At 42.0% G+C, this 25574-nt stretch overlaps 1 protein-coding gene across 34 annotated transcripts in view; it reads right to left on the reverse strand.

Annotated features, from left to right (window-relative positions):
* Nucleotides 1-25574, reverse strand: part of LOC129019705 (paternally-expressed gene 3 protein) — a 73957-nt gene that overhangs the window by 25172 nt on the left and 23211 nt on the right. For 25 of the 34 annotated variants that reach the window (XM_054462830.2, XM_054462823.2, XM_054462824.2 and 22 more), the window contains one exon: nucleotides 18069-25512. The exons of the other annotated variants lie outside the window; for them this stretch is intronic. In XM_054462830.2, the coding sequence (XP_054318805.2) occupies nucleotides 21605-25512 (3908 nt within the window). In that variant the 3' untranslated portion in view covers nucleotides 18069-21604. Of the gene's footprint in view, nucleotides 1-18068; nucleotides 25513-25574 lie in introns of those variants that run through there. 34 annotated transcript variants of the gene reach the window in all.

A 25574-nucleotide genomic window follows, 5' to 3' on the forward strand; every position in this document is an offset into this window, starting at 1 on the left:
TCCCAGGAGATTTTTTTTTTTGTAGTGTGTGTATCTTGTTTTGTGTTGAAACTAAGGTTTACACTGGATAAGAAATGTGAGGCAAGGTGAACAAAGCTGGTACACTCAGAGAAACAGTAAATGTTAAAAGCAAAAGCCAAACCCACATAGGCATAAAAAGGAATGAAATCATGTCCTCTGCAGCAACCTGGGTGAAGCTGAAGCCATTATCCTAAGGAAATTAACACAGAATCTGCAGTGGCTCTTGCCTATAATTCCAGCATTTTGGGAGGCCGAGGTGGGTGGATCACAAGGTCAGGAGTTCGAGACCAGCCCTACCAACATGGTAAAACCCTGTCTTTACTAAAAATACAAAAATTAGCTAGGCGTGGTGGCGGGCCCCTGTAATTCTAGCTACTCGGGAGGCTGAGGCAGAAGAATTGCTTGAACCCGGGAGGTGGAGGTTGCAGTGAGCCGAGATCATGCCACTGCACTCTACCCTGGGCGACAGAGCAAGACTCCGTCTCAAAAAAAAAAAAAAAGAAAATCAGATACTACATGTTTCCACTTTTAAGTGGGAGCTAAACATTGGGTATACATGGACACTAAGATGGGAACAATAAACACGGAGAATTCCAAAAGGGGGTAATGAGGAAGGAGGGCACAGGTTGAAAAACTGCCTTTCCAGTACTATGTTCACTACTTGGGTGACAGAATCATTAGAAGCCCAGACTTCAGCAGCATCCAATATAACCATGTAATAAACTTGCAAATGCACCCCTGAACTTAAAATAAAAATTTTAAAATAACCCAAACCCCAAATTTCTTTCCTCTCACATGAGATTAGGCAGATCAGACTGAATGTATAAAATGCATTCTTTCATTCATTCACTCAACAAAATTTCTATTCAGCTCCTACTATGTGCCAGGCATACAGCAGATATTCAATAAACAGAAGCAGCCAGTTACTTCCTCCTTCTCACCTTCCTTCTCACATGCCTGAATAAAGTTTGCCACCATGGTTCCTGCCTCTTTGCTATTCTTGGGCTGTTTTGACCTCACCCACGTCTGAATCTCCTCTGGCAGGGTGCTCAGAAACTGTGTCAGCACTAGTTGCTCTATCATCTGCTCCTTGGTGAGGATCTCCAGCTGTAGCCATTGCGAACAGAGCTCCTGGATTTGGCTCACAGCTTGATGAGGCCCATTCACTGACAGGTACTGAAAATCCCCAAAATTTTGATGAGAAAATTTCAGTGTCTCTGTTTCTAGTTTCTTCTCTTGACTACGCACACAAAAGATGTAGGGATTCCTCAAGATATCTGAAACCCCTGTCACATCCGGCATCTCTACACCTTGGCCCTTTACAGGACAGAGCTACTCTTAAAGGCAGGCTGCTCCAGTACACAATGCTGTGGAAGATGGTAGGCAGGGCTGTATCAGCTGAAAGGATACAGAAACCTCAGGACCTGCAGAAATTACGTACAGACTTAACAACTAGCCTGCATAGCTATGATTGGACAGTGGGGTGGAGGTGATCTGTACAAGTATTACACAAAAGATGACAGCTATAAATAGCCAATCAACATAAAACAAGGCTAAACTTCATTAGTTATCAGAGATATAGGAATTAAAACCCCAATAGGATAACACTATGCACTCTCCAAAATGAAAAAGTCAAACAATACCAAGTGTTGGCAAGGAGACAGAGCCACAGTAGGATGATATATTTGTATATTGGAATGCTAAACAGAAAATATGAATGTAAGTTGCTGCTGAATGAAAGAAACCAGGCTCAAAAAAAAGGTCCATATTATATGATTCAATTTATATAAAGGTCAAAAACAGGCAAAATAAACCTAAAGTGTTAGAAGTCAGAATAGTGGCTGCTGTTGGGGGTAAGGGTGGTAATGACTGGAACCAGGCATGAGGGCTTCTGGAAAGCTAGGAATGATGTGGACACAGTGTATTCACTTTCTGAAAACTGAGCTACACATTTGTGGTTTGTGCCCTTTTCCATATGTATATTTTGCTAAACATTTTTTAGCTGTATTATAGTTGTAGGAAAACATCTAGGTCATAATATCAAGTGGAAAAAGGAAACCTGTACATAACAATATATGCTTACACATATAAAGCACAGAAAAGGTGGTAAACCAAAATACTGTGCCTGTGGGTTAAGTACGAACGGTAATATTATAAGTGATTTTTATAGGTGATTTTGTACTTTCTCTCTCAAAACTATTTTCTAGCTTCAAGATGTTCTACAACAAACCTTCATTTCTTCTGTAATCACAGAAATAAAACATACCTTCCATAAAGGCTACACTCACTCTAAGAAACCATGAACAAAGATGCCACTTGGGGGAAACATTTTTTTCTTTTCTTATCCCTACTAAAACTTACGCCTTTTATTTCTATAATTTAACAGTTTTTCCATTTGAAAGCATTTATTTTTGTTTTCCATTATTAGAAATCATAATGTAATGAACATCACTGAAACTATTTGTTCCCAAATTACATAGACAAAAGGATCAACTGTTTTTAAAAGTTCTTGACACAATCTGCCAAATTTTCCTTTCAACGGCTTCTACCAACTTCTTGCAAACTCAATGTATAAGATTACATGTCTCACTCAGTCCACCTTACAACCCAATAGTGCCATCTTCATGGGGTTGTAATCAGGGCAGTCACAAGGGCCCTATTCTCATAAAGCCCACAGGCCTAGTTTAACGCTTTACTGTCACTCTCGAAATTCTTCACAATTTTTTGGACAAGGAGCCCCACATTTTCATTTTGCCCTAGGCCCTGCAAATTATGTAACTGGTTCTGCCAATCAAGAGCATTATCATCCCTCAAAATCTGTTAATTAGACAGATTTAAAAATATATCATTTTATTCTTTAATTTTACATTTCTTTTGATTAATAATACGGCTTTCTCTTTGTTTCAGATTTACAAGCCAATTATAAATTGTTCACGCCCTTTGTGCTTCTTTCCTTTGGGGTGTTTCTTTTTTTTTCTTTTTCTTTTTTTTTTTTTTTTTTTGAGGCAGAGTCTCGCTCAGTCGCCCAGGCTGGAGTGCAGTGGCGCAATCTTGGCTCACTGCAAACCCTGCCTCCTGAGCTCAAGTGATTCTCCAGCCTCAGCCTCCGGCCTTGGGGTGGGCTCCAGGCCCACCAACGCAGAGCCGTCCTGGGTCCCTCCCTGCAGGGGCACCGATTTTAGGGCAGTCAGACGCAGCCCTCGCCTGAGGGGTGGGCTTTTCTATCCCAGTAGGGCCCGCCGCGGAGTCTTCCTCACGAAGCCGCGCGCTGCCCCGCGCTGGATGCCTCGTGCGCCCTCAAGTCCACTGCGGCCCCAGCCCCGCCCAGGCCCCTCGCTGGGCTACCCGCGCGCCGGCCGCTATCCTACCCCGGGCCCAGCGAACTCACCTCGCATGCCTCACGCCCTGGCCTGACCGAACGTCTCCACGCCCTGACCAAAACCAGCAGCGCATGCGCCGTGGCTGGCTAGCGCGTGCGCTCTGCGATGGACGGGCTGAGGAACCGCAGCGGCTCCTGGCCAAGTACACTGTGAAACACGAGGATAGGGTTGGGACGGCGAGGAGAAGGGCGGCGACGTAGGAGGGCGCTCCTGTGACCTTCCTCCTTAAAACTAACGCCTTCTGTTGATGGTGGCCACCTGTAACCCCAGCTACTCGAGAGGCTGAGGCAGGAGAATTGCTTGAACCTGTGAAACGAGATCGCGCCACTGCACTCCAGCCTGGGCGACAGAGCGAGACTCCATCTCAAAAAAACAAAAACAAAACAAAACAACAAAAAAACTAACGCCTTATGTAAGTTTTGGAGAGTTAATATATTACTTAGAACTTGAGGATAAGTGGTAAAAATAAAAAATAACAAACTAGATAATTTCAAAAATTTGAAAATAAGCGGTAGTCAGTGAAAACCCTTCCTCACACCACGTGTGCACCATTCACCAAAATTTTACCCCCAAAACATAGGTAACCACTGTAACTGATCTGAAGTGTCCCACCAATGTTTCTTTATACTTGTAGAAGGAATGTATATGTATATGTGTGTAAGGCTTCCCTCAGTATTTCTGGGGGATTTGTTTTAGGACCCCCAGGGTATCAAATTTTGTGGACGCTGAAGCCTCATGTAAAATGGCATAGTATTTGCATATAATCTATGCACATGCTTAGGCATACTTTACATCATCTCTAGATTACTTACATTACCTAGTACAGTACCTACACATCATTCTTGTGGATTTGACAGTACGCAGCACACATGGCAAATTTAAGTTGTGGTTTTCGGAACTTGGTGGAATTTTCTTCCAAATTTTTCTTTTTCTTTTTTTTAACTTTTTTAGAGATGATGTCTCGCTCTGTCACCCAGGCTAGAGTGACAGAACAGTGGCATCCCCAAAGCTGGATGCCACTTCTGCAGGTTGGCTCCACTCATGCCCGAACCTCAAAGCTGGAGGCTGATCCCCACTGGACAGCGGGTCTGTCCTCTAGGCCCAGGAATGACCAAGCAAAGCTTACCCTCTGGCTGCTCACCCATGGACAAGTGGGGTGAGCTTGCTCAGTGAGTCCACTAAAGGTCCCCCAGGCAGTGGGGGACGGGGAAGCATATGCCCAGGATGAGTGGGACAAAGAGCAGGCAAATGAAAGTGTTGCCAGAAAAGGGTCTTGATCCAAACCCCAAAAGACGGTTCTTGGATCTCGCACAGGAAGGAATTCAAGGCAAGTCACAGAGCACGGTGAAAAAGGCAAGTTTATTAGAAGCTATTCCATTACAGAGTAGGGCATCGTCAGAAAGCAAGCAGATGAACACACCATCTTTGTTTTAAGTTTTTAGGGGTCTTGTCTACGTAAAGACTAAACTAAGCTGTGACTACGTGAGGGTGAGCTGAAAGCATGACAAAATTTATTATTCTATTGATTTAAAGAGGCCAGGCATGGTGGCTCACACCTGTAATCCCAGCACTTTGGGAGGCTGAGGCAGGCAGATGACCTGAGGTCAAGAGTTTGAGACCAGCCTAATCAACATGGTGAAACCCCCTCTCTACTAAAAATATTAAAAAAAAAAACTAGCTGGGTGTGGTGGTGCACACTTGTAGTGCTAGCTACTCAGGAGGCTGAGGCATGAGAATGGCTTGAACTCGTGAAGTGCAGTGAGTTGCCCACCGCACTCCAGCCTGGGCAACAGAGTGAGACTATGTCTCAAATAAATAAATAAATAAATAAATAAATAAATAAATAAATATGCTGTGACTATGTGAGGGTGAGCTGAAAGCATGACAAAATTTATTATTATATTGATTTAAAGAAAACTGTCCTTAGAAAGGTGAGAGAGGAATTGAAGGGTTGACAGTGTAGACTACAGAACCAGGAAATGACCTACCAGCAAGTCTTTTATGTGTGTGTGTGTTCTTTTCTATTTCTTTCTGTTTATTCCTGTTAGTATTTGTTCTCTTTTGCCTGTGAAAACCTCCTAAATGCCAATTTCCATGCACTGGAGGAACTTGGATTTCTCCCCTTCTTAAAAGTACCTCTTTCTTCTTCTCCTCCTTCTTCCCCTCCTCCTCCTCCTCTTCCTCCTCCCTGAGGCCCTAAAGACAAGGTGGCCTTGGCTGCTCTACCGAAAGGAGGATGATTCAGAGACTGTGAGTTTAAGGGACCATTTTGGGGGGATTGGAAGAAATCTCCATTATGAGGATAAGGTACGTATGGGAGACTACCTGAGATAGGGTGCCAGTGATGCCCACTAGCCTCAATAAGACACCAGTGATGCCCGAGTGCAATGGTCAATATTGGTTTTGTGCACAGTAAGGAAAATTTAGAGCTTAAATGTTTTATCTGCTGCTACAGAGTTAAGTAGAGTCCTCTAAAGCTCCATATCTTCCTTTCTTTTCTTCTCTGCCAGCTTTGAATCTGCTGTTATTAAGTTGCTGGTGCCGAAATAACACTTATTATTTATGGTCTAACTGAAATGGAAACACTGGAAACTTGTTTGAAACTGAAGAAAAAAATGAAAAAGAAGTTTTTACAATCAAAACTGCCATGAAGACTGCTTTACCCAAAATTTTGGTCCACAGCTTTCATTGAATTACTTATCAGGGCAAACAAAGTTTAGCCATGTGAACAGGTTCCAATTTTGTTAGAAATAATTTGGATCCAGCTATCTTTATACAATGGTGAGTTTGTATTGCACCTCATGGCTAAAATTCTGAGGTAAAGGCTTTTGGATCTTTGTGTCTGTGTGTGTGTGCATGTGACAAAAACAAGCAATGGGGAATCCGGAGTCCCTATTTAATAAATGGTGTTGGGAGAACTGGCTAGCCATATGCAGAAAGTTGAAACTGTAGCCCCTCCTTATACCATATACAAAAATCAACTCAAGATGAATTAAAGACTTAAATGTAAAAACCCAAACTATAAAAACCCTAGAATAAAATCTAGGTAATAACATTCAGGACATGGGCACAGGCAAATATTTTATGACAAAGATGACAAAAGCAGTAGCAACAAAAGCAAAAATTGACAAATGGAATCTAATTAAACTAAAGAGCTTCTGTACAGCAAAGAAACTATCATCAGAGTGAACAGACAACCTACAGCATGGGAGAAAATTTTTGCAATATATCCATCTGACAAAGGTCTAATATCCAGCATCTACAAGGAACTTAAACAAATTTACAAGAAAAAAAAACAATGCCATTAAAAAATGGGCAAAGGACATGGACAAACACTTCTCAAAAGAAGACATTTATGTGGGCAATGAACATTTTTTAAAAAAAGCTCAACACCACTGATCATTAGAGAAATGCACATGAAAACCACAATGAGATACCATCTCACACCAGTCAGAATGGCTATTACTTAAAGGTCAAAAAACAACAGATGATAGCAAGGTTGTGAAGAAAAATGAACGCTTTTATACTGTTGGTTGGAGTATAAATTAGTTCTACCCTTGTCGAAGACAGTGTGGTGATTCCTCAAAGACCTAGGGGAAGAAATATCATTTGACCTAGCAATCTCATTACTGGGTATATACCCAGAGGAATATAAATCATTCTATTATAAAGATACATGTGCATGTTCATTGCAAAATAGCAAAAACATGGAATCAACCTAAATGCCCATCAATGACAGACTTGATAAAGGAAATATGGTATGTATACACCAAGGAATACCACGCAGCCATAAAAAGGAACAAGATCATGTCTTTTGCAGGGACCTGGATGGAACCAGAAGCCATTATCCTCAGCAAATTAATGCAGAAACAGAAAAGCAAATACCACATGTTCTCACTTATAAGTGGAAGCTGAATGATAAGAACACATGGACACATGGTGGGGAACAATACACACTGGGGCCTGTTGCAGGGTGCAGAGTGGGAGGGAGAGCATCGGGAAGAATAGCTAATGCATGCTGGGTTTAATACCTAGGGGATGGAATGATCTGTGCAGCAAACCACTATGGCACACATTTACCTATGTAACAAACCTACACATCCTGCACATGTACCCCTGACCTTAAAATAAAAGTTGGAAATAAAAAAAACCCCGAAACATATACCTACTACCTGATCCAGTGATTTCATTTTTAGGTATTTACCCAAGAGAAACAAAAACATATGGTCACACATGCAAAAAAAATACTTGTACATGAATGTTCTTAGCAGCTATATTCATAATAGCCAAAAATCTGGAAATAGCCCAAGTATCAATCAATAGTAGAATAAATAACCAAAGTATGCTAGGTTCATGCAATGGAATACTACTTAGCAAAAAAGGAACAAACTGCCTATACATGCAGTAAAATGGATGAATATAGAAAAACATGCTGAGTGAAAGAAGAGTTACACAAAGAATGCATGCTGTGTCATTCCATTCATGCTAATTCTACAACAAGCAAAACTAATGTGTGGTGAAAATAAATTGGTGGTTGCCTCTAGAAGGAGACAGAGTTGGAGACTGATTGATGAGGAGCAAGAGGGAATTTTGGGATTGACAATATTGTTTTGTATATTAATAGAGATTTGAGTTACACAGGTGTACATATTTTCCAAAACTCATTGAATAATATCCTTAAGATTTGTATGTTTTGATGTATGTAAATTTGACCTCACAATAGAAAAAAAAATCCTTAAAAAAATGAAAGAACTAAGTACATATAAATTGGAAAAATGCTTGTAGACAAACTTTTCATGTAATTTAAAATCTTATAATTATCTTGAGTAATAAATACTCATTAGATGTTGGGTTTTTTCCAATTAAAAATGGGTTATAATATGAAAAAAACATGTTTCTAAAAATTATAGAATGGTTTCAGCTATAAAATGCTAACATCTGATAAACAGTTCAAGATTTATTGCTTCCTGAGTTTTCACTAAAATTTAAGGTTACTAAAAGTAAGAATTGCAATAATATATAACTCTGTAAGTTGTATTCTTATTGAGAAAACAATAATTTTATGTAGTTTAGAGGTTATTTAAAAGTATTTAAAAAGGTAGAAAGGAACCAGTAAGTAAGAGAGAGAAAGAGAGAGAGAGATAAAAGATTTGTAGACATAAAGATGTATTTTCGGTAAGAAAAGAAAATAATTTTATATAAGAAAAGGATTTCATGTGGTAAAGTTTTGTCCTAAAATAAAATGACCGATTATTTTAAAAGAGGTATTATAGAACAAATCAAAAGGTCCAGGCATGTCATAGATGGTCTGTGTAAGTTCATGATCAAGTCTGTGGAAGAAAATTTATAAAAGGAATTTTGTATATGATTAAGTTGGCTATAATTAATAAGAAATTATTCTTAATAGTCTTTCTGAGATTGGTCCCCTATGTTAAAACAAGGTTTCTTGATGGTATTACTTTTTTTTTTTTTTTTGAGACAGAGTCTTGCTCAGTCACCCAGGCTGGAGCGCAGTGGCGCGATCTCGGCTCACTGCAACCTCCGCCTCCCGGGTTCAAGCAATTCTCTGCCTCAGCCTCCCGAGTAGCTGGGATTACAGGCACCCACCACCATGCCCGGCTAATTTTTTTGTGTTTTTAGTAGAGACAGGGCATTCATCATGTTGGCCAGGCTGGTCTTGAACTCCTGACCTTGTGATCCACCTGCCTCGCCCTCCCAAAGTGCTGGGATTACAGGTGTGAGCCACCTCTCCCGGCCTCTTTATGGTATTAATTTACTATTAATGAGATTGTAAGAAGTTTTTATTTTTAATTCTATAATCTTCGACCTATAGCTCCCTTATCCCTGCAGAGTGGCCTCTGCAGGCGACACACTCCCTCCTTACCAATCACCTTCAGACTCCGCTCAGGGACTCAGCCCAGCCACTACCTGGAGCAGGACATTTACCAGCCTTACTCTATGATGCCCCTTCCAGCAGGTCCCTAGTGGGGAAAGAGAGATGTTTGCTGTACATTTTCCCTTCACAACTTCAGAGCTTTATAATGGAAAGTCTCATTCTAAAGGACTAAGGGAAGATCCTGAGGGGTTTCAAAACCTCATTCAGAATAGTTTCAGACCCATGACCTCAACTGGGCAGATGTCCAGTCCCTTTCAATATTCTCCTCAGTGAAACAGAAAAATACCTCTGCTCTCAAAAGGGCAAGAGAGGAAGTGGACCAATCCCATAGAGAAGAGACAAACAATCCTATTTTAGCTCTTAGAGCACAGCAGACATTAGACATAAACTCCAAAAAGTAAAATTAGAGCTCGATGCTCTCATCTCAAGACTAGTAGACCTGGCCAATAAGGTGTCCAACAACCGGGATAGGGATGAAGAACATAAAGAAGACAGAGAGGACAAATGGCAAGCCCACCTACTGGCTGTTACCCTCAAGTGCCAGCTGGATAACTCACAGGATACCTATCCATAAAGTACCACAGCTGAAGTGAGTGATCCCTGGTCCCCTAACTAACAGAAAGGATCCTAAAGACCTCAGGGACTAGGACCAAACCAACATGCCCTCTATAAGGGGGAGGATCACTGGAAAAGGGACTGTCTCCTTCATGTCTGAAGGGAGGGGGAAGAGGGTAGGTCCCACCAGGTGCCTCACAGAGGCAGATGGTCCAAGTAGAAAAAATGACAGGTCCTGGGGACTCCTCAATAGGCCCTCTGGGTGTCCATCCCCCAGGAGCCCAGGCTGACACTGGGCATGAGGAACAAGCCTGTTGACTTCTTGGTCAACACAGGGGGCCACCTACTTGGTTTTGAATACCCCCAAGGATAAAGTTACCCACCAAAATTGACTATGGAAATGTGAGGGAAGGCAAAAGATAGTCCCTTTATTGAGCTCCTAAAATATAAACTAGATCAAACGAGATGCACTAAAAGGGATGGCCCCAATGATTAAAAAGCTTAGAAAACAGGGACTTCTGAGGGCCTGTCAATCCCCTTGCAGTACTCCTATTCTCCGTGTTAACAAATCAAATGGAAAATACCAATTAGTGTTAAGACTTAAGGACAGTTAATGAGGTCACAGAAAACATAAACCCAGTGTATCTAATCCTTATATTCTATGGTCCACTCTGCTTCCAAGTTGGACATGGTACTCAGTCCTGGATCTAAAATATGACTTTTTCTGCATTCCGCTGGCCACAGACTCTCAGCCTCTTTCACTTTCAAATGGCAGGATCCTCAGACAGGCAGGAAACAGCAACTAACATTTACTGTGTTGACCCAGGTGTTCAAAAACTTCCCCAGAATATCTGGAGAGGCCCTAGCCATGAAGCTGGAGGATCTGACCATTTCGAATGGATGGGAGAATGTGACTAAGCATTCCAAAAGCTGAAAACCCAGCTCACAAGGGACCCAGAATTAGCCCTACCTGATTTAAGCAAACCTTTCCATGTTTATGTTCATGAGAGGGGAAGAATTGCCCTAGGAATTATACATACTCAAAGGTTGGACCCACTGACCTGGGTAATGATCTACTTTTCCAAGCAGCTGGACTCAGTTGCTAAAGGATGGCCACCTTGCCTTTGGTTGGGGATGGCCATGGCCACCCTTTCAAAAGAGACAAAAAAGTTAACTGTCTGGACTCCCCACCATACCCAGACCCTCATAAAAGAAAGGGGGCAGAAGGGCTGTCCCCAGGCAAAGCTCTCCAGTTACAGGTAATGGTTATTGATGACCCCCACATCATCTTCTTTGAAAGTGTGTAACAGCTTGAACCCTGCCACCCTCCTTCCATCTGAAGATGGTTACCTATCTCACAACTGCTTAGAGGTGATGGTGAAGTGTACTCCAGTAGCCCAGACCTTAAAAGTGAACCTACTGAAAATGTGGAAGTCAAATGGTTCACCGGTAGGAGCAGCTATCTGCAAGAGGAACAGAGGAGGGCATATGTGCTATGTTCTCTCCCACTGAAGTTATACAAGCCAGCACTCTCTTGCCAGGATGCTCTTCACAGAAAGCAGAGCTTGTTGCTGTAACCCAGGCATTAGAGTTGGGGGAAGGGAAGGTCCTCACCGTATACACTGATTCCAGGCATGTGTATTCCATCTTACACCCACGTGGGGCTATTTGGAAGGAAAGGGGCAGGTTAAACTCTTATAATAAACAGGTAGTGCCATAATTTCAAGATTATTGGAAGCTGGAAGAAAATCAGCCCACATGGCAATAGTCCATTGCTGCAGCCACCAGAAGTGGGACATTGAGGTAATTAAAGAAAATAATAAAGCCAACCTAGGGTCAAAACAGGCAGCTTTAGGGAAGGTCACATTCCAAATGCCACTTTTGCCTTTCCTCCTGGGTCTTGCTCTTTTAACCCCAATCTTCTCTCAAAAGGAATGGAAAAAGGCCACCAAATGGGGTTATACCAAAAATCCTGACCATCCAGGATGGCTAATAAACCCTCGTGGACAATTTCTTTTCTTAAAAACAGTTGCACTGCAGGCCATTAAAAAGGCTCATTCTAACACCCACTTTGGTGAAGAAATCCTTTATGACTGGTTTTGTGAAAGCATGACTGTCCCAAACTTCAGGAAGTCAATCAAAAAGGTGGTTGGGACTCTTCCCACCTGCTATGTTAATAACCCCTGACACCCACCCCACATGGGGATAGCAGGGGGTGAGAGGAACTCAGAGAGAGCTCCTCAGCTGGCCCAGTTCCAAGGTAGATGTCCAGGGGAAGATGAGAAAGTTGATTTCATAGTTATGCCCAGAGGCTTGGGAAACTTTAAATACCTCCTGATCTTCACTGACACCTTTTCAGGGTGGGTAGAAGCCTTTGCCACCTGCACTGACACTGCACATCAGGTGGCAAAGGTGCTATTAAAAAAAGTTGTCCCAAGAATTTGGGCTGCCTCAGTCAATCCAACTGAGGGACCAGCATTCATATCTTCCATTACTGAAGCTACTTCTCAAAGCCTAGAAACAAGATAGCACCCACATGCTACCTGGAGACCACAGTCTTCAGGTAAGCAATGAGTAGGTGTAGCGATTTCTGTCAAGACTATTATTCCTACCTAATTGTTGAGTATTTCCTCTTCTACATGCTTGACGTACTATGATCTCATGTAACCCTCACAAGGTAGCCTCTGTTGTTATTTCTCCATTTTACAGAAGAGGAAACTGAGACAGGAAAGCTTCAGTAACTTGTCCCACTCAGTATGATTAGAATGGGACAGGCAGAGGGTTAGGATTAGAAGTGTGCATCTAACCTTCTTCAAGGGTGGAAATTTCCAATCAGTTGTTACAAACGTTTATAAAATAGGCATGTTCCAAGAATGGTACAAGTAACGCACTCACTTAAACCTCATAGTAACCCCATAACGGGGGTACTAACACCAACCCCATTTTACAGATGAGGAAACTGAGGCACAGAATAGTTGAGGAAACTGAGGCACAGAACAGTTAAGGAAATAACCCGATTGACAGCTGTTAGTGGCAGAGGCAATATTTGTGACCAGGCAGTTAGACCCCAGAGTCTGGGCTTTCAGCTTCACCAGCCTGGCATTTTCAGCTGTGAGGCATCAGAGTGGACAGGAGGGTTGGGTCTCTGCTCTGTCTTTGGGTCTCTCCCTTCCTTTGCAGAACCATCCTTCCTCTGCTCCAGGGTTTTTCAGCCTTGGCTCTACTGACATTTTGGGTCGGTTCATTCTGTGTCCTGGGGGTTGGGACACTGTTGTGTGCATTATAGGGTATTGAGCAGCTTCCACCCATGAGATGCTGGTAGCATCACCCCTTCAGTTGTGACAACCAGAAACGTTTCCAGACATTGCCACATGTTCCCTGGAGGGCAAATCGTTCAATCCCATTTGAGAACCACAGACTTACTCCACAATTTCATTGTTTCATTTTAGGGAGAGTCTGGGACCTTCCACTGGGAAGGGCCAGGCATGCAACTCAGGCTGGGCCAATAAGAGTCCTACATCTCCCAGTTGTGGATTGGTTCTGCAGTAGACATGTGACCCATCATGGACCAATCGAAATATTCCACAATCCCTCCTTATTTGCTTTATCTAAGTGTTTCCCACTGATTGTTTATTAGTTGCAAGGAGGGAAACCAGAAAGTATTCAGTGGGTAGATCAGGCAACCACCTTGACTGGGTGGATCAAAACTAGCATCACCAGTGATGGCATATGAATCTCTTGTAGGTTAAAACATGAGGTCCTGAGAGGACACAGAATCACTTATGTGGTATTCCAGGAACGACTGCATAAACTGAATCTAATTCATAGGAAAATGGCACCCCAAACCCCAAAGTGTGTCAGAGTGTGACTTAGAAGCCAAAGAAAGACTAAGGAGGTTTTCCAGATTAAAGGAGGCTACTTTACAACTGCTAAACACAGGCCTGGTCCTAGCCCTAGAAAGGATACTGTACTGGAGAAAAAAAGAATGTTTAAATGGAGGGTATTTAGCAAGTTGATAAAATTGGAATATTGACAGATTTGATAAAAGCGTCAATATTAAATGTGCAAAGGTTATAATAGTACCTCAGTTATGTAAGAGAAAATTCTTATTCTTAGGTGACACAGACTGAAGTATTTAGAGGTGAGCTTTGTGATGTGTGAAATCTATGCCCAGTGGTTATAAAAATAATGTATTAGGCATATATATAATAGAGTGTGCAAATGACAAAACAAATAGGAGAAATGTTACCAATTAGTGAAGATGGGTGATCTTTGTACTATTCTTGCAACTTTCCCATGAGCTTTAAGTTATTTCCCAATATTTGTTTGTTTCATTCCTGTAATGAAGAGCCCCCAATTAATAGATGCTTAAATATGACAGATGTTTATTTCTCATGTAAAAGCCTGGATAGGTAGTCAAGAATCATCAGACATAAGCTCTTATCTCATTACTCTGACATCTTCAATACATGGCTTCCCTTTTTTGATCCAAGATGGTTGCTCCAGTTCCTGCCATCACTTCCACATTCCAGCCTGTGGGGAAGGGGGAGGAGAGAGTAGAAGGCTGGTTGTGACCTGGAAATCACACATACCTTTACTGTGCTCATCTCATGGACCAGACATTAGTCACATGCCTACTTCTAGCTGCAAGGGAAGCTGAGAAAATATTTACTTCTTCTAAATAGCCACATAACCAATCAACATTTGGTAAGAACAAGAGAATGTATATTGGGAGATATATCGTTACTGCCTTCCTCCCCGTACATACTGCTGTGGTCTGAATGTTTGTGTACCCACAAAACTCATATGTTGATGTTCAAACCCCAATCCAACAGTATTAAGAGGTGGGGCCTTTAGGAGGTGATTAGGTCATGAGGGCTAAGCCCTCATGAATGGGATTAGTACCCTCATAAAAGATGTGCAAGGGAGCTACCTAGCCTCTTTTGCCATGTGAGGATGCAGCAAGAAGTCATCATCTTTGAAGCAGAAAGCAAGCCCTCATCAGACTCCATATTTGCTGGCACCTTGATCTTGGACTTCCCAGCCTCCAGAACTGTGAGCAATAAGTTTCTGTTGTTTATAAATTCCCCAGTCTAAGATATTTTGTTATGGCAGCCCAAATATACACATACTCTTGGTTCCATGAGGGCAGGGACCATGTCTGATTTGTCCCCCACAGAATGCCAAATGCCTCAAACAGTACCTGACACTTACAAATGGCCCATCAATTATTAAATGAATTAAGGTGGCTTGGGAGTTCAGAGTCAGAGAAATTTTAAGAAGACCCTGCATGGAGATGAGACCTCATGGTTCTTGAATAAAAGGCAAAATGTGGTTATAAACCAAAATGAAAGTTGACTTCTCTCCCAGTGATCCCTGAAGACTAATTCAAGATGACAGGCAAATGACCAACATATCCCTTTATGTGCTTCCTCATGATGGGATGAGGGAAAAAACAGAATAAAGAACTTAAATCAGAATTTTTTGAGAAAGTGAGTTCCCATTTGTATCATGTTATGATTATACAGACAGAAACTTTCCATATGTTCAGCTGTGATAGGATAGATTCCCTTGAAAATAAATCATCTTGAGTTTGGAATGGTCATCAATATCTCTGATAGGGCAACAACAACAAAAAAACATGTCTAGGCCAGGCACAGTGGCTCACGCCTGTAATCCCAGGATTTTGGGAGGCCAAGGCAAGAGGGTCACTTGAGCCCTGGGCACCATATTGAGATCCTGTCTCTACAAAAAATTTAAAAATTGGTTGGGTGTGGTGGCACCTGCCTGTGATCCCAGCTACACAAGAAGGTGAGGCCAGAGGATCACTCGAGCCCAGGAGGTTGAGGCTGCAGTGAGCTGTGTTTGTGCCACTGCACTTCAGGCTGGGCAACAGAGTGGGACACTGTCTCAAAAAAAAAAAAAAAAAAAAAGAAAATTAAAAAGAAAACACATTTGTGGTAGAATTCTCTGCTTGCAAGTAACATAAATTCATTCAGGTTAATTTAAGGGGGAAACTGGATCTTATTGGAATAATATTGTATAGCTTAAAAAAGTGAGTAAAGAGTTAACAATCAGTCCTTCTAGTAGGACAGCAATCAGAGAAGACTTGTTAATCTCATTAGGGGGAAATAATAGACTGTCTTTTCTCAGTGTGGCCATAAGAATGACTGGGCTTTGAACACCTTCAATCCATGTATTGCTCCGCTGAAAATTCAAATTCTTGGGTGAGGAAGTCTGACTGGTCTACCCCAAACCACATAATTATTCCTTTGCTGGCATGAGGGAGGGGCAGAGATGGTGATCAGAAGGAATGGGGTCAGGATAGTCCACCAAATCCATGCAGTGTGCTGTTATTTAACGGATGCTGGGCATACAGAAGAGCTATCCTAGACAATTCACCCTTTGGCTTTGTGGAAGAAACCATGCAATTATCCTGGGGAACCTTCTTGAACTACTTTGGTTTCAGAGTAGTCTCCCCAGATTTTTTCTGTACTCCTTGCTGCTGCATATGGTATATAAGTGGTACGAGGCATGTAGTAAGTCAGCAGACATTCCTGAGAGGCTGGTGGGCAGGAAAAGAAAAGTCTAAGCCCAGAATCAATCTCTATTCCATGAGGCTACAAAACTGCCCTCTCTGTGGTTAAAAGGGCTTGGTATGATCAATCAATCTGCTGTCTGGCTGGTGGGGAGACATAGTACCAGTCCTGGCTTCTTTATCACTCCTGCCTTTCTAGGGGAGGAGTGACTTAAACTCGAGAGCTGGCTAGCCTGCAGACAGCATATGTTCATTGCTCTTCACCCTGCAATGTTCTGATCCCCAACAATTAGTGTTTAGATTCAACATCCACTAATCCTTGAGAGGTTTGTCAAAAAATGGATTAACCATATAAAAGAAACCCAAGGGCAGGCAGTTCAGCCAGACTCCACAAGGCACTGGGGTGGGTGAGGCACCAGGAACCAGGATTCCCTCTGGCTTTATGGCCTATTTCCTTCTAGGTCTGTTTGTTCACAAGTATACCCAGCCCCAACCCATATGACCACTTAGGTAGCCCTCACTCTCTTGAGTCTGACTGGACACGGGGAACCTATGGGCATCAATCAACTGACACCAGGGAGAGGTCAAGTCTAACAGAATAAGCATAGCAGTAGGGAAGTTAGTTACCCCTTCAACTGGGTTGTGGGGTGGAGGACGGAATTGCCCAAGAGTATAAGGATTGGTCAAACAACCCCTAATGACACCCACTTCATTCCCTTCCTTTACAGCCTTTTGTAACACATTATTTAGGAAATCCATCCTTAGAAAGTCCCGACCCTCCCACCCTGACCTATTCTGATGCCCCTTGTCACAGAATGACCGTGGAAGCTGTGACCAAAATAGTCAGATGCCACAAGATATAAAGTTCTAAGAACATGAAAGAATGCAGGACTCTGTCAAAGCCTAGTTAGAATTAGTGGCAAGTACACTTTTATATCTTAAGAACAAAATCCAATCATGTGACATGAAGGATATTAGAAGGGCATGAAGTACACAATCATCTCCTCCTCCGACTTATGGAATCAGGGACACAGCAGCCGCAAATTGGGTATGGTGCTACCCATTGTGGTCGCCAACAGGGTTCCAGTTAGCAAGCTGGTTGAAAAGCTCTGATCATTATGGAATCACAGGCATGTTTAAAAATTACTCTCAGGGATGACAACCTACTGAATTGCATGGGATGTTTCTGGTGGGAAAGTCAGGTTAAAGTATGGTTAATGAACTTGGGGGAAAAACAGTACAGAGATGACCCACTCAGGATAATTACCTTTTAACCTCAGGCAAGAGTCAGGAATAAACACCTGAGATTCTATAACATAGTATTAACACTTTTATGTTAAGGGTTTATTATTGTCTGTGATTATGTTTGAGAGAATCTCACATTTCCAATTAAAAATGCCCACTCAAGTAACTAAGATGTACTTGTGGTCATTATCAACTTTAAAAAAATTGTTGGAACATATGTTTTAGTTTCATAAGGGCAGTTACAAATGTGAAATCAAACAGTATTTAAAAATCCCTTAGAAGTAATTGTTGAAATAGATAATACTTAAAAATTGAGTAAGATTTGCAAACCAAACTTTTTAGGCTTAAGGAGGGACTAAGCTTCTGGATTTATAACTCTAACAAAATAACATATTTAACAGCCCCAAAAACAAAACAGACAAAAGAGACTGAGAAATATTTATTTTTAACTTTATTTTTATTGTTGACACTATTACAGATAGATAGAATGACCACAACCATATTAACAAACCAAAAACCTGTGCACAGAAACAAGATGAAGGAAATGTATCAAGATGTTAACCACACTCTTTGGATGGTGAAAACATGGGTGAGTTTCTCTTCTACATTTCTGTAACTTCAAAGTTTCTATAATGAACACATTTCATATATAATGGAAATATATGTAGTAAAGGTGGACTACCAAAACACTAGAATGATGACCTTTCAAGGAAACCGAAACAAAATAACCATAATCCCACAACAACCACACAACTATTTCTTGTTTTCCATCTTTCTTCCCATCTTTGACATTTATGCATACTTATCATTAACACCCTAATAATCACAGACTAGTGCACAGATCAAGATGTTAACAGTTAATTGTTGTTGGGTGTTGGGAATATGAGTGAATTTTCTTTACTGAATTTCCAAAGTTTTCTATGAGTATGTATTATATTTGTAATGGAAAATACATACATAAAATTTATTACCAAAACACCAAAGATTATATAAGGAATTTGAGACAAAATAGTTAACCAAATTCCCACAACGACAACACTGTTTTAGTTATTTTCCACATCTTTTCATTTTAGACTTTATGCACACATATTTAACACTGTTATCACAAGCTTGTGCACTGAAACAAGATGGAGGAAATAGATCAAGATGTTAGCAGTAGTTGTTGGGTGTTGGGAATATAGGTAATTTTTTAAAATAATTTACTTTATTTTCTAATTTTTCCTCTGGGTATGTATTATGCACACAATGGAGACATACATAATACACTGTTATCAGGACATTATTATAGGGAACATTTGAAAAAATTAAGGTGAAAGTATTTAACCATAATTCCACAAAGGTAACGTAACAGCTATTTTGAATATACATTTTGACACATTTATAATCATAAACCTGTGCACAGAAACAAGAATAAACAAGATAGAGGAGAGTATATGTCTTTGGATGGTGGGGATATGATTTTTTTTCCTCCACTTTTCTGTATTTTCCAAGTGTGTGATAATGAGTTCAAATTATGTTCACAATGAAAATGTGATCATAAACTTTTTAGTAACACTACCATAAAGAACATTCAAGAAATACAAGAAAATAATGCTCAACTATAAGCCTACAACAACACCACAACAGCTTTTGACTATAAGCATATATATTTTTTAAACAGTTATAACTGTAGTATAAATATACTTTTGTGTCCTGCTTTCTCCACTTAATGTTCTGTAAATATATTTCCACGTTGCTACATAACTCGTGATTATCATTTTTAAACAGCTGCATTAAGTGTCCACAGATAGGTTTAAACAATCATTCTCTTGTTTACCATTTGTTACTACCTTTTCACTAACTGAAGGTTGGAACGGATACCCTGACTCACGGCAAGTTGCTTTCTGAAAAGGGGCTACCACTGCCAACAATGGTAACACCAAGTAATGAACCCACAAAGTTCACCCCGACATCAACACTGATTCTCATTTCAAGAGTCCTCTTCCCATGTAGTACACCTCACTGCCCCTCAGCTTTCCTGATGTCCGTTCCAACCTCAGGTCTTCCTATGCAGCCAGCCCTCACCTACACCATATCATCAAAAGCTCCTTTTCCAAACTGCTCAGGACACCCCACTCAATTCATTCTCAGAAACCTGGCCTTCTACAGTTCTTGCCTCTGGTGTTTTCTTCTGTCTGTCTCCTCTCCCCTCCTAGATCTGGTGATATATTAGGACTCCCTTCTTTGACTCACTCATTTCTGCTTCTTGCTCTCGGCTCTACAATCTTCCTAAACTTTGACACTCCCTGCATCTTTGACATACTTCCAAGCCCTAATCCTGCAGATCCAGAAGAGTAAGATTCAGACACATTTCCCCCAGTGGGTACTTTAATTTTGCTTGTTCAAATGATCTACACTTACATTTTGCAAATCTTTTTTTTTTTTAATTTTTTGAATTTTATATTTTTTTTCCAGCCAACTCAAGGCCAAAAAAAATTTCTTAATGTAGTTATTATGCGAGGGGGTGGGGGGAAGCAAAGGAGCACAGGTAGTCCACAGAATAGGACACAAGAAACCTCAAGCTGTGAGGTCAATTTGTAATTAAAAGGAATACTAAGATTAGATGAACACAACACTCAGAAATACTCTAGGAGAGCTGAAAAAGAAGGAACAGATGTTAACGAAACAAATTAAGGCTGCTGGGGAACCTGAGTCCATGTTAAGCTTGGGTTGACTGTAAATAATTTTTTTTTAATGCAAGTTAGACATGGAGTTAGAGGGTCAGATAAATAACGAAGAGAATTAAGTTAGCGATAGAAAGATCTAAGGATACTAGCTCCTGGGCATCTAGGGTGCAAACTGACTTGTGGCAGCATAGGCTGATGCTGCACAGGGGACCCAAGCCATGTTGCTACTTGTCACTTAAGGCAGGAAGCGCACAAAGGAAATGATGAAAGGTCATTAGCCTGCAACATTATTTACAGCATGAGAGCCTCTCCTACGGTTCTCAACCTTCATTAGGCACTACTGTGATCTAGTGATGGTTGTAACCCATTCTTTAAAGGCAAAGATGTAAGATTTACAGGGAAAAGCTTCAGGTTTTATCAATTCACTATCGTCAAACACATATTGAGTTGGTTTAAAAAAAAAAAAAACCCAGAACACAAACGTGTAATATTTTTGCATGAGAACCACTTCAACAAACATAACATGTGGCAACCAATCAATTTGGGTCACAAAAAGCCAATCCGTATATTGTAAAGCCTTACACAGTATTAGGTTCCAAAGTGTTGGTGCAGATGAAATGGCTGCAGAAAGAAGCTAAAGTACTTCTCTTTTCAAACAGTAAAGAGTAAAAGACATGTTATCTATCATGCCTACAGCTTCACAAGACTATTTAAGGGTAAGAAACAAAACGATTACTCAAAAAGATACTGACAGGGTTCAAGTAATACACAATAAATCTTTCTCAGGATCTAAGACACTTAAAAATATAATCAAATTTGTTGCTCTCTTCCTCCTCCAAAAAAAAAAAAAATTCAAAGAGTACCACGTAAGGTACCTCTGCAGAGTAAACCGTAACTGTATATCATGTTAAATCCAAATATATGTGATCACTGTTCTGCCATAATTTGCTATTTTATATACACCTCAGGAAACACTATATATACGTTACACAAGTTTCATTTACAGTTGATTTGGGCAACCTTTGTAGTCTGGAATACTCATAGGGTTTTCTCAATCTGATTACTTGGAAAGGTAAGATGTGTGCTATGGCTTTCTCACATGCAGACACTGACATCTGAAGGGGAAAGCTTAAGACTGTGGAATCTCCACATTCCGTCTCTTTTCAATCTGAGTTTAGAGATGTTAAGTCAGGTATGTAACACACTAAGGTTAAGTCTCCTACTGACATTATCATTTGAATTCTCTGTGGTTTGGTAAGGGTCAAGTCCTAGGTGAAGGTTTTCTAACCTTTACCCCATGCCCTCAGCCAGTGTGGGTATTCTGGTGTCTGGCGAGGGACAGGCGGTCATTGAAGAGCTGCCCACAGACGTCACATTTGAAGTACTTCTCATCAGCTTGATTGGCACCACCTGTGCTGGTGCTGGCACGTTCGATGTAGCCTGAGCACTCCCCAAAGGCATTTGCAGGCTCAAATATGATCATGCTGGCATGAGTTTTCAGGTGCTCACCGAATGCTGTGCTAGAAGTGAAGGTTTCTGTGCATTCATGGCAGTCATAGTATGGTTCTTCTACCTGAATCTCTTGATCTTCACCTTCTTCTGGGTCTTCAATTCCCACACCGTCAGGCTCGTCGGCATCTCCCTCTGGCTCTTCAGCTTTTCCCTCTGGCTCTTCAGCTCTTTCTTCTGGGTCTTCAATCCCTGCACCATCTGGCTCATCGGCATCCCCATTTGGCTGCTCGGCCTCTCCATTTGGCTGTTCAGCCTCTCCAATGGGCTCTGCAGCCTCTCCATCTGGCCCTTCAGCCTCTCCGTTTGGCTCAGCAGCCTCCACCTCTGGCTCAGCAGCCTCCACTTCTGGTTCGGCAGCCTCCACTTCTGGCTCGGCAGCCTCTACGTTTGAGCCCTGAATCCTCAGAACTACTTGTGGAACATGGACATTGGCTTCAACTTCCTGGGCTGCTGCTGCTGCAGCTGCTGCTGCTGCGGCTGCTGCTGCTTCATCTTCTTCTTCTTCTTCCAGATGAAGCTCCTTATGTTTAGTGAGGACTGTGCTATGAATAAAGGACTTACCACAATCCTTGCATTCATAGAATGGTATAGCTCCTTTGAGGGGCTCAGTAAGAAATGAGGTGTGAGTATAGGAGGACCCGTACTCATAGGGCTCATTCTTATGAATAGTTACGTGATCTGCAAGTTCTGCTGGGTTGACGAAAGATTCTCCACAGACCACACATTCAAAGAGTCTCTCTTCGGTTTGACTTCTCTGAAACTCAGTGAGGGCTAAGCCTGGAATGACAGCTTCCTCAGCCATCTGGCTCTGCTCCAGTAAATCATCTTCCCTATGAAGTCTCATATGCTCATTAAGGGCAGAGCTATGAATGAAGCCTTGTCCACACAAAAGGCATCGAATGGCCGACCCAGCAAGAGCAGGATTCCTCTCTGCGGCACGATTCCTCCGTGGCTTCATGGGCAAGAGGGCAATAAAACCATCATCACACCCCTTCATGGAATACAACTGGTCTTGTTCATGGATTCTCTGATGCTCGAAAAGGAATGAGCTATGAATAAAAGATTCCCCACACTTTGGACATTCATACAGCTGCTCTCCAGTGTAATCTCTCTGATACTCGCTGATGGAATGGGTGTGAATTACAGAATGTGTGTACTCCCGACTGTCAACCAGGCACTTCCTGCTGTGGACTTTCTGATGGTCTGTGAGGTCTGTGAGATCTACAAAGCCCAGGCCACAGTCCTCACATTCATAGATTTTGTTATCAGGGTCATTCTTCTGAGGGTCTTCCATGTCTGAGCCTTGAATGACAGGGTCTTCAATTGTCTCCTGACCATGGGTCTCCTCGCCATGGGTCTCCTCGCTATGGGTCTCCTCCCCATGGGTCTTCTCGCCTTGAGACTCCTCTTGGTCATAGATTTTCTGGTTTGTGTTGAGGTCTTTCCTGGTAGCAAAAAATTGTCTGAACTCCTTACATTTGTTCCGTGCTTGCTCTTTAGCATACTGCTCTTGGGCGTAACTTGTTTGAGGGTCAGTAGGGGCCAAGCTGCGAATGACAGACCATTCGTAGTTTCTGCTTCCAGAGGGCTTCTCTCTATCATGAATCTTCTGGTGCTCAGTGAGGTCAGAGCTATGAGTAAAGCACTCCCCACACTCCTGACATTCATAGAGCATCCCTCGAGGGCGAAATGTTTGTTCACCAAAAGGCAGAGAGTGAATTACAGAGGTCTCGTTGCTCCTGTGCTCAATGTATTTCTTTTTAGCACGAGCCTTCTGGTATTCACGGACATTTGAGCTGGGAACAGAGAATTCGCCATCCTTCTTAAATTCACCAGATCCCTCTCCGGGAACACTTTCCTGAGGTTTGGCACGGGATACACTCTGTATGACAGAGTCTTCATAGTTGTGATTCTTACTGCCCCCTTCACAAGGGTTCTCTCTGGCAGGAAGCTTCTGTCGCTTATCATTAAGGTCTGAGATATAAATGGAGGATTCTCCCTTCTCATTAGATTCCACCAATTCATTTCCACTGTGACTTCTTGGAGGTTTGGAAGCCACTAAGCTATGGATAACAGACCTACTGTATTCCCTTCCTCCAGAGGTGCTCCCTCCAGCACGAACTCTCTGATGGTTGATAGCATCGAAGCTCTGAATGGTAGACTCTGCCATTACTTTTGGTTTACTGGGCCCTGCTACACTGTGACTTTTCTGAGCTTCCACGGAGGCTAAGCTATGAATAACAGACCTCTCATATGATTTTGCCTCATAGACATTTTCCTTAGTGGGAATCTTCTGGTTTTCATAGGGGTTAGAGCTAATGGTGAATGCCTTCTCGTCCTCATCACTTTCAAGAGGTCTTGTTATAGTGTGACTCTTCTGAGATTCAGTGAATGGCCCACTATGAATGACAGATTTCTCATACCCTCTGCCTTCAAAGAGGTTCTTTCGAGAATGAATTTTCTGATGCTCACTGAGCTCTGAGCTTTGCATGAAGGCATCCCGGCCATCTGTAAAGTCATAGAGCTTCTCTTTATTGTAAGTTTTCTGACGCCTTTTAAGGGACTGACCAGGAATAAAGGTTTCCTCACACACTTTACCCTTATTTTCAAATGGGTTCCCTCTAGTATGGATCTTCTGATGTTCTTTCAGGGATGAGCTATGAAGGAAAGTCTCCCCACACACCTTACATTCGTACATTTTCTCTTTACCATACATTTTCTGAAACTCATTAAGGGTTGGGCTGGGCCTAAAGGTTTCCCCGCGCTCACGTTCACGTTCACGCTCATTATCTTTGTCATCCCCAAAGTGGATTTTCTGGTGCTCAATCAGGGCAGAACTATGAAGGAAGGTTTCCTTACACACCCTGCACTCATAGAATTTGTCTTTGCCATATATTTTCTGAAGCTCACTAAAGGTGGGGCTAGGCATGAAGGCCTCCTCGCACTCCTGATTCTTACATTCCACAAGATACCCTCTAGCATGAATCTTCCGATGTTCAGCCAAGGCGGCACTCTTATTGAAGGTCTCTCCACAGTCCTTACATTCAAAACGTTTCCCTCCAACCTGACTTTTCTGAACTTCGCTGACAGCCACACTGTGAATAAAGGACTCACCATACTCATAGAGGTTCTCTCTAGTATGCATGATCTGGTGCTCAACAAATTCTGAGATGACACTGAACGACCTCCCACACTCATCACATACATATGGCATTGCCCCAAAATCAACTGGCTGTGACTCGGTAAAGGAAGGGGAGCTGAGGCTGCTCAGGCTGCTCATGCTCATGGCTTTTCTCATCTCACTACCACATTCAAAGGGCTTCTTCCTGGGACAGCCTTTTTGATCGTGAATCGAGCCCTTCCCATCTGTGTCAAAATGATAGCGCCTCTTTCTTTCAAGAACTCTCTTTCTGGAAACAAGGGTTGAATTAAACCTAAAGCCTCCCCTAAATGCATTCCCTTCATAAACCCGCTGCTGGATCACTGACTCCCTCTTGTTCAATGAAATGTCCTTCCAGTTATCATCTGACATTCTGGGGAATCTCTGTGACCGGTCGCTTGACTCCCTTGCTCTTCCCGATTTGGAACTGCGTGACACATCCTTGATGAATTTTTCCATTATCACTCCATGGGAAGATTCATCTTCACAAATCCCCCGCCGGTGGGTTGATTTTTTGGCTTCAGGCATAGTTTTTAGACCTGGAAAGAAACCCCAAATGTAAATACTCCCTAGTCCCCATAAGAAGGACAGTGGGACTTGG

Source organism: Pongo pygmaeus, chromosome 20 (assembly GCF_028885625.2).
Source record: "Pongo pygmaeus isolate AG05252 chromosome 20, NHGRI_mPonPyg2-v2.0_pri, whole genome shotgun sequence".
NCBI classification, from domain to species: domain Eukaryota; kingdom Metazoa; phylum Chordata; class Mammalia; order Primates; family Hominidae; genus Pongo; species Pongo pygmaeus.